The sequence below is a fragment of the Littorina saxatilis genome, linkage group LG1 (assembly GCF_037325665.1).
Source record: "Littorina saxatilis isolate snail1 linkage group LG1, US_GU_Lsax_2.0, whole genome shotgun sequence".
Classification (NCBI taxonomy): domain Eukaryota; kingdom Metazoa; phylum Mollusca; class Gastropoda; order Littorinimorpha; family Littorinidae; genus Littorina; species Littorina saxatilis.
Genome location: NC_090245.1, coordinates 95,322,958 through 95,332,395, shown reverse-complemented (window position 1 = coordinate 95,332,395; position 9,438 = coordinate 95,322,958). Strand labels below are relative to the sequence as shown.

The following is a 9,438-nucleotide window of genomic DNA, read 5'->3' as shown; positions in this document are numbered from 1 at the left end:
AATGTGTATGTGTCCAATTCCAGTATCAGCGATCATAGGCCTATTTTTTGTTCGGTCTCTATGCGCTTGCCTAAATCAGGACCAAAAGGCCACACGACCATAGAATACAGAAGTTTTAGACATTTTGATGAGTCTGCATTTTTTCGTGATCTTAGTGAAGCTCCATTTCAGAGCGTTTATGATTTCAGTCTTGCAGATGATGCTTTTAATCACTTGTATAGCATTTTAAGCACAATTATAGATAAGCACGTGCCCCTGCGTCAGCATAGAGTAAAACATGCCAGACTTCCACCTTGGTTAACATCAGATATTATAGAGGCGATGGCTCTGAGAGATTATTTCAAGGAAAATAAGATGACAGACGAATATAAACAGCAGAGGAATGAGGTGTTAAACCGTGTGAGACAATCAAAAACTGGTTACTTTGATAAGTTGATTTCCGATAAGAAAGATACTGCAACAATTTGGCGGGCAGTAAATGAAATCCTTGATAAATCTAGGAAAAAGTCAACTGCTAATCTAACAAAACTATCTGCAGAAGAATTTAATAATCATTTTATATCTTTAGCGGATAAATTGAAGGCTTCTGTGGCAGAAACATATTCTCCGGATACAGATAACTGTTTTGAAAAATTGGACGAATACTGTCAGCGGAACAGAATAAACAATGAAGCGTTTATCATTCCTCCGATTGCAGTTCATGAGGTCGGAACATTTATTGAAAACCTGGAGAATAAAAAGTCCATGGGTCCTGATAAAATACCCGTGAAGTTATTGAAGCTTTCTCTACCGTATATTGTGGATTCGCTCACGTTCGTATATAACCTTAGTATTGAGCAGAACTTTTTCCGTCTAAATTGAAAAGTGCCAAAGTCATACCCCTTCCCAAATGTAAAGATCTCTCAGATCCAAGTAATTTTAGACCCATTTCTTTGCTGTCTGTTTTGTCAAAACCATTAGAACGGCATGTGCACAAGCATCTTCTTGCTTACATGGAAGAACAAAATTTGTTCCATCAGTTTCAATCCGGTTTTCGGTCCAAGCATTCTTGCCACACAGCTCTTACGTCTCTCTGTGAAGCTTGGCTGTCAGCAATGAACAAGTCTGAAGTTACAGGAGCATTGTTTTTGGATTTTAAGAAAGCATTTGACTTAGTCGATCATTCCATATTGTTGAAAAAATTACACTATTATTTGAAAAACGATTCGGTCTGTGACTTCTTTAAATCGTATCTTGCTGACCGGACACAATATGTCACTCTACAATGCCAGAATTCGTCTACTGCACTAGTAAAACATGGCGTCCCTCAAGGGTCTGTATTAGGACCTATTCTCTTTTGTATTTACGTTAATGATTTGCCTTTACATGTATCGGATGATAAAGTCAAATGCGAGTTTTTTGCAGACGATTCGTCTATTCATACCAGTAACACCTCGTTGGAGTCAGTAAATTCTTCCCTGAAGAACACTTTGGACGAAGTTGCGAAATGGTGCACATCAAATGCCATGATACTGCACTCAGAAAAACTAAAAGCATTGTTATTACCACAAGACAAAAGCATCAGATAAGTCCTCTTAAATTACAACTGTCCTTAGGTACAACTCAAATACAGCAAGTTAAAGAACATCGCATACTTGGTGTAACTGTCGATGAAGAAATGAAATGGCAAACACACATAAGCAACCTCTGCAAAGTGTTATCAAGGAATTTGTATTTGTTGTCAAAACTCAAACATTATGCCAAATCTGAAACATTAAAAATGTTCGTTCATGCTCATATAATGCCTCATATTAATTTTGCTTCGACATTGTGGGATGGCTGCAGTGATGTTCACTTATTGAAACTCAATTCTTTGTACCGTCGTGCTGCAAAACTTATCCTGTATGAATCGCACATGTCTACAGAAATGAAGTTAAACAGCCTTTAATTTCCTTCCCCTAAAAACCCACCTTGCATACAATAAGGCTGTCTTTATGTATAAATTAGTTCATGGTGATGTGCCTATTTATGTGCAATCCTATTTTACACATGTTACGAAGAGGTATGGGTCTCAAAATTTACTTCCTCCAATTCCTCGTATAGATCTTTATAAATCCAGCTTAGCTTTTTCAGGATCATCTCTGTGGAATTCTTTGCCAATAGAAATCAAACGATCCGCATCCTTAAAGGCCTTTAAAAGGCAGTTACACACACATTTGATCACACTATAAACTGCCCCTGATGTTTAGTTTCCATTGTGTACTCGGATTAAGTGTTTGTTTGTTTTTTAAATATTGTATATGTAGTTACTCTGAACGTGTAATCCCTCGTCCCCCTCCCCCTTCTTCTTGAAACTTTAGCTGCCTGTATATGGCCCTGTTCGGCAATACATTGCTGTACTTTTTTAAGAAATTTAAAAAAAAATTTACGTTTGTTTGTGTCTGGTTTTGTTTTATATGACTTTGTGAGTCCAATATTTTTTTATGTTTATACTCGACCATTATTCTGATGTTTTATTAGTTTAATACTTTGATGAGGTATGTGCGCAGTATTTGCTTTTGTTTACAATTATTCTCTGTATATGTTACAAGGACAGGTTGGAAGATTAGGCTAAGCCTAAAACCTTTATCCTTATGTAATAAAGTTCTGAGTTCTGAGTTCTGAGTTCTCTCTCTCTCGCTTTGTTTTGGCAAATGGCTAGATGTAAACAAACCAAGAGTTTTGTGTATTATTTCTTTTTTTCTGGATAATTTAACATCTTTCTGCTGTTTTTCGTACGAATACATGTTGCATTGTGTTCCAGCAGGCGCTGTGCCGGTGCAGACTGAGGAGACTGAGAAAGCGCAAGAAGAAGCCAGAGCCTCGCAGACACTCCACCTTTAGCACGAGCTCCAGGTTCGGTCGTCTGGCCAGCCTCGTCCCCTCCGCCAACACCGACTTGTGACTGGGACTCAGCAAGACACGCCTCTAGCGGCAAGAGATATTCCTAATACCCATCACATAGACACCGCTTCTTCTATGATGGAAAAGTGCCCGAGAGCGAGGCCAATCGTGGGCCAAACGTGGGAGGATCCCCGTGAGCGTGGTTTGGTCGGAGTGGGATCTGCTGGGTCGGGAAATTGCACGCTCTCCCTGCGCTTATGTGAACTGCACAAAACAAGCGTTACCGGGTCGTGGCACAGTACAGTACAGTCGTGATCTTGTGGTTTTTTTTGTTGGCCATGTGCTGGATTTTTACGGCGATTTGCCCCGATTTGATAACTTTGTCAGATCGGACTGATCGGCATGGTCGTCGTAAGGACGTAGAGCTGTGTGATTGGGGCCGAATTGGTGTTTTGGTATCATCAAAACACGCCACTAATGTCAAGACACGCATCTAGCGTCTGGAGCTATCCGTGATTGGTGTTTTGGCTTTATCAAAACACGCCACTAATGTCAAGACATGCCTCTAGTGTCCGGAGCTATCTTTGATTGGTGTTTTAGCATCTTCAAAACACGTCACTAATGTCAAGATTTATTTCTGATTGGTGATCAGCATCATGGAGACACCCATTATAGTGTCAAGAGTTATTCCTAATTTGTGATTGGCATCATAAAGATACGCCTCTATTATCTGGAGCTATCTCTGGGTGGTGCTTTGGCATCATCAAAACAAGCCACGAATGTCAAGATTATTTTTGATTGATGATTGACACCACGAAGACACGCGTCAAGCGCAAACGTTGTCTTGTGAATCACCAGGTTGGTCGTCCAGCCAGCAACGAGCTCTCCGCCAAGACAGACTTGTGTCCGCTACAGGGCAAGACACCCCTCCACCCTCCTCTAGTGTCAAATTGACTGATGACTTGCCCACACCTAGGCACACCCCCAGCGTCAAGTTTGACTTGTGATTGGCATCCCCAGGACACGTTACTCATAGTAAAGTAAGTAAATTGTAAGGGGCTTATTGTCCGTCAGGTCTTAATTGCCTATGTTGGACATGAATTGGTTTATACGATTCGAGTTTTACGCCCCCACGGCTTTTTGATGTTTGCGTGTTTATGTGGTATCAGCCATCTGCACTTATGGTAGAATGACCAAGATCTTTAACGTGCCATTGGGGTGACACGGGGGTGGGAGATGGATACCGTCTCTGGGTCTACACATAAAGTTGACCCGTGTCCGTCCCGGCCCGGATTCGAACCAGCAACCTCTCGATCACAAGTCCATTGCTCTACCACCTGAGCTATCCGGGCCCCACGTGACTCATACAGTGGAACTCCTCTTTTAAGACCTCGACCATTGTGAGAAAGTCAGACCCTCAAGGGGGGAGGGGGGCCGTGTTAGTCTTACAATGGACTTACATTTACATAGTTTTTTTTTTTTTTTTTTTTTTACAGAAATCTGAAAAAGCGGGTCTTAAAAGGGAGGAAGTTTTGAATGTGGGTTTTACTGTGGGTTTCACTGTGGGTTTCACTGTGGGTTTCACTGTGTGTTTCACTGTGCCAACTTGGTCTTGCAAAGGGGGAGCATTAAGGCTCACATGTAGAGCCATCGCTGCCTTGTATCTATTCCGAACCAGGACACGCCTCTGTGACGGTGCTTATTTGTGACTGGAAAGACAGGTTTCTGTCGGCAAAGTTTTCTTGTGACTTGGCTATAGCGAAGAGGCGACCCGGATTTGCCAACATTGGGATAATAGAGTGATGAAAATAAAAATCGAGTGCCATGACTGAGAAGTGATTGGCTTCAACAAGACAAGCCTCTTGCAGTGAACCGTGTTGAATTGTTCCTATGTCCAGATAGGTCTCTGGTGTCAGTTCTCCTTTCAAAGGGGTGTCACAAAGAAAGCTTTGGTGTGAACTGGTCATCGCATGGCAGACATGTGTTTGTGGCTTGCATCATCCAGACAAGCAAACGCATGCTTGTGACGCAGCCACACAACGCGCAGGGTACGTGTCACGAGTAGATTCGGGTTGTCACGTGAGACACGTCTTTAACATCTGCATTTCTTGTGGTCGTCCAGGTCTGGTCGCCAAGCGAGGTTTTCATTTCAGTTCATTTAGCGCGGAGAGCATAGTTTACTGTGGTTCGCGCTATACAGGCTGTCACTATTATCATTATTATTAGTAGTAGTAGTATTAGTAGTAGTAGTAGTATTTAAGTTATTGAGACATCCCAGTGCACTAAGGGATTTATAGAGCAAATCGAGAAAATTCATTATTGAACGAAGCGCATAGCGCTGAGTTCAATAATTATTTTCGAGATTTGCTCTATAAATCCCGTAGTGAACTGGGATTGTTTCAATAACAATATTGTCAGTACCGCCAGAGAAAAAAAGAAGATTCAAAACGCACATTTTGCAACGCGCATTTGGATAGGCGTAACTGTGTGGTCAGGTTTGTGTCAGATCTACTTTTGTGTGGGCTGTCACAAGTGTGTCGTGCTTTCGTCACACGCAAACTCTTGCTTAAATTTATGTTGGTAAATTCCAGTATAGTGTAAAGCTGAAAAGTGATGATCTTTCATAGAGACCTCATTTGAACTCGGAGAAAGGACTGTGCTCTTAGTTATTTGCGATTCGAAACCTTCATCGAGCTTCGACAGATTGACTGTGCAGAGTGTTGCCCCTTGAATTGACTCCGGCCAAGGCCACGGTTAGCACATTTTCAAAGTAAATGTGGTATGTTTCTCGTGTTGTATCTTCACTCATCGGGGAGACTGGTACTATATATATGAACCGTAAGAATGCTGTGAACCCTACACGTATTATGTCCCCATCGTTTGTTTGTTCACATTTGCCCAACATGCTAATTTGCTGCGGGGTTTATGTCGTCTGCTAGGCGGTTAGGGCAATCGAACCACGGCACTGCACTGCAGTCTCATTTCAAAAACAACAATTGCTCGTCTGCACGCATGAGGCAGGCTGGTAATAAGTTGTATACATGGTAAGAACGTTCTTAACCCTACACGTTTTCGATTCCGATTGTTGTTGCCTTGAAATAATAATTCGGAAACCATTCATTTACTGAACTGATGCAGTCGTATTTCAGTGTAGTCTACTATAAAAGAGTCGACTTTCAAATGCTGGTCTAGCTGATACGTTATCGGAATATCACTTGTGTTTTCTGTTTGCCGCTGGGAATTTTACACTAACTCATCATTTAGTAATGTGGTTAATAAGCTACATGCCACTAACACGGCATATGAGAAGAATCTTTGCAAGTCAAAACGAGAAGAGACCATTTGTGGAAGAGATACAGCCGCTTCTATTTTTAGATCAGTGGGCTTCACTGTGGCACAGGCGCCTGCGATCTGTCAGGAAAAAAACCTTCTGCTTTGAGCCGCAGGAAATGTATGGTTATTTGTTGGTAAAGTGAAGAATATAAGCTACATGTCATTAAGTAATTCTGAGGATGAGAGTACAGTCTCGCTTTGGCAAAGGGCGTAAGAATACGCTCTGTGGAAAAGTTAGCGCACTCCAAGAGTGCGCTAACAGATTTAAGCGCATCGCCATTAGCCAATCAACTGGTTCACATCAGTCATGTGACACCAGTACTTACTGACAATTATTATTATTTACTTTATTATCCCATGTCTGGGACATTTGGGTCGTTTTTTCCCAATGTAAAACTAGCAGCAGCACCAGTCGCGCTACCCAGGTGTGCGCGTGTGTAGGTGTAATCAGCCACCTGCACTTATGGCCGAATGACCCAGGTCTTTTTACGTGCCACGGCTGTAGTGACACGGGATGGGACATGGATACCGTCTCTGAGTCTGCAAATCAAGTTGACCCGTGTCCGTCCCGGCCTGGAATCTTACCCATGACTGACCGTAGAATCATAAGTTCAGCGCTCTACCGACTGAGCTATCCGGCCACAGTTTCTTCCCACAACACTGAGTTGTGAGTTTGCATCTTCTTCTTCTTCTTCTGCGTTCGTGGGCTGAAACTCCCACGTACACTACGTGTATTTTTTGCACGAGTGGAATTTTACGTGTATGACCGTTTTTACCCCGCCATTTAGGCAGCCATACGCCGCTTTCGGGGGAAGCATGCTGGGTATTTTCGTGTTTCTATAACCCACCGAACTCTGACATGGATTACAGGATCTTTTTCGTGCGCACTTGGTCTTGTGCTTGCGTGTACACACGGGGGTGTTCGGACACCGAGGAGAGTCTGCACACAAAGTTGACTCTGAGAAATAAATCTCTCGCCGAACGTGGGGACGAACTCACGCTGACAGCGGCCAACTGGATACAAATCCAGCGCGCCACCGACTGAGCTATATCCCCGCCAGTGAGTTTGCATCAATCAAACACGTCTAAAGTGTCAAGAGGTACATCTCATTGGCCAAAGCTTGAGTGAGTTTTGATTGTCAACATCATCACGAGCGTATCAACATGACACTTGTCTCGTGCTTGCGTGTATACGCAATGGAGGATAAGGCACCAGCAGGTCTGCACATAAGTTGACCTGGGAGATCAGAACAATCTCCACCCTTAACCCACCAGTGAATGATCAATGACGAAATAAAATGAAATTTAATGAAATTATTTTATTGTTTGTTTTATGTGTTTATCTGTCGGTCCACTTTTAAAGACCATTCGGTCGATGTTCTAGTGTTTTGTTTTGTCATAAATTTAACGTTCCAATAACCTACCATTCTTGTTGTTTGATTTTGAATGTTGGAACGTCAGTAGTCTTTTTGACATCGACAAGACACGCCCCTCGTACCAACATGAAGCACTTCGCACGTAACGGTTGTCACAATCAATAATAAAGAATTGAATAACGACTGTAGTCTGGAAAGGAAGCAATACTCTGTGCACTAAACCGATGTGAAAGCCTGGAGATGATCAGAATACAGAATACAGAATACAGAATCTTTACTTGCCGAGGGTTGGGAATTTGTGATGACATTGCGGTTAAGAAACATTTCAATCCAGCCATATACACCAACACCCGCATCATTTATACAAACTGATCAACAACATTAATTTAAAAACAACACTGGACAGCATAAGTTTAAAAATACATTCACTAAAACTAGCAGGATACACTCACCTGCAACTTTATTTTGGAAGGATGCTCTTCTGTGTTGTGATGAAAGATCACGCTTATGGGTTTTATTGGAATAACACTCCTCTTTGTTATATTGGAATAACACTCCTCTTTGATATATTGGAATAACACTCCTCTTTGATATATTGGAATAACACTCCTCTTTGATATATTGGAATAACACTCCTCTTTGTTATATTGGAATAACACTCCTCTTTGTTATATTGGAATAACACTCCTCTTTGTTATATTGGAATAACACTCCCCTGTGTTGTATTGGAAGAACATCCCCTGTGTTATATTGGAAGAACATCCTCTGTGTTATATTGGAAAAACATCTTCTGTGTTATATTGGAAGAGCATCCTCTGTGTTATATTGGAAGAACATCCTCTGTGTTATATTGGAAAAACATCTTCTATGTTATATTGGAAGAGCATCCTCTGTGTTATATTGGAAGAACATCTTCTGTGTTATATTGGAAGAACACTCTTCTGTGTTATATTGGAAGAACATCCTCTGTGCTATATCTGAAGAACACTCCTCTTTGTTATATTGGAAGAACACTCCTGTGTATGATATTGGAAGAACACTCATCTGTGTTTTATTGAAAGAACACTCCTCTATGTTATATTGGAAGAACACTCATCTGTGTTGTATTGGAAGAATATTCCCTGTGTTATATTTGAAGAACACTTCTCCGTGGTTATATTAGAAGAATATCCACTGTGTTTTATTGGAAGAACACTCCGCTGTTTCATATTGGAAGAACATCTTCTGTGTAATATTGAAAGAACACTCCTCTATGTTATATTGGAAGAACATTTATCTGTGTTATATTAGAAGAATATCCACTGTGTTTTATTGGAAGAACACTCCTCTGTGTTATATTGGAAGAACACTCCCCTCACCTGAAGATGTACAGCTATTTGTGCAGGAATGTTAAATTTTCTAGTGATACGTACAATACCACCCTCACATTGTTGTTTTGTTTAAGGGTACTGTCCTTCCCACTTACACAATCATGTTTACTTACACAAATCTGCCTTGGCTTTGACATAGAGTAAGACCAGCCTTCCTCTTGGACGCATACCTAATATCAAATCAATCAAATCAATCAAATCAAATCAAATTAACTTTATCATCTCACATGGAGAAATTGCAGTGGTGGTGCATGTAAAATAAAGACAAACAAAACACTGCAACATTAATATTATATTTAAATATATTTATCAACAGACTGGATGTTTTCTGTGCAGAGTGAGGCCTTTTTCTCTCCATTCATTTTGCAGCTTGACGAAACTGTTTGCACTTACGAAATTAATTCAACAACACAAATGATCAGTCCGTGCAGGAAACGGTCAGGCTGTTGACTGTGGCTTGTGTCCAAATCATAGATGTTTATATTATTCTGTGTAAA

At 41.2% G+C, this 9,438-nt stretch overlaps 1 protein-coding gene and 1 long non-coding RNA gene across 2 annotated transcripts in view; both read left to right on the top strand.

The window, feature by feature from the left end:
- The window catches only part of LOC138950951 (neuropeptide receptor 15-like), a 77,422-nt gene extending 74,499 nt beyond the window's left edge, over positions 1–2,923 (top strand). Inside the window, exon 5 of the mRNA XM_070322671.1 lies at positions 2,783–2,923. Coding sequence (XP_070178772.1) covers positions 2,783–2,923 — 141 coding nt within the window. The remainder of the gene's footprint in view (positions 1–2,782) is intronic.
- Positions 1–9,438, top strand: part of LOC138946507 (uncharacterized) — a 458,926-nt gene that overhangs the window by 297,455 nt on the left and 152,033 nt on the right. The gene's annotated exons all lie outside the window — the stretch shown is intronic.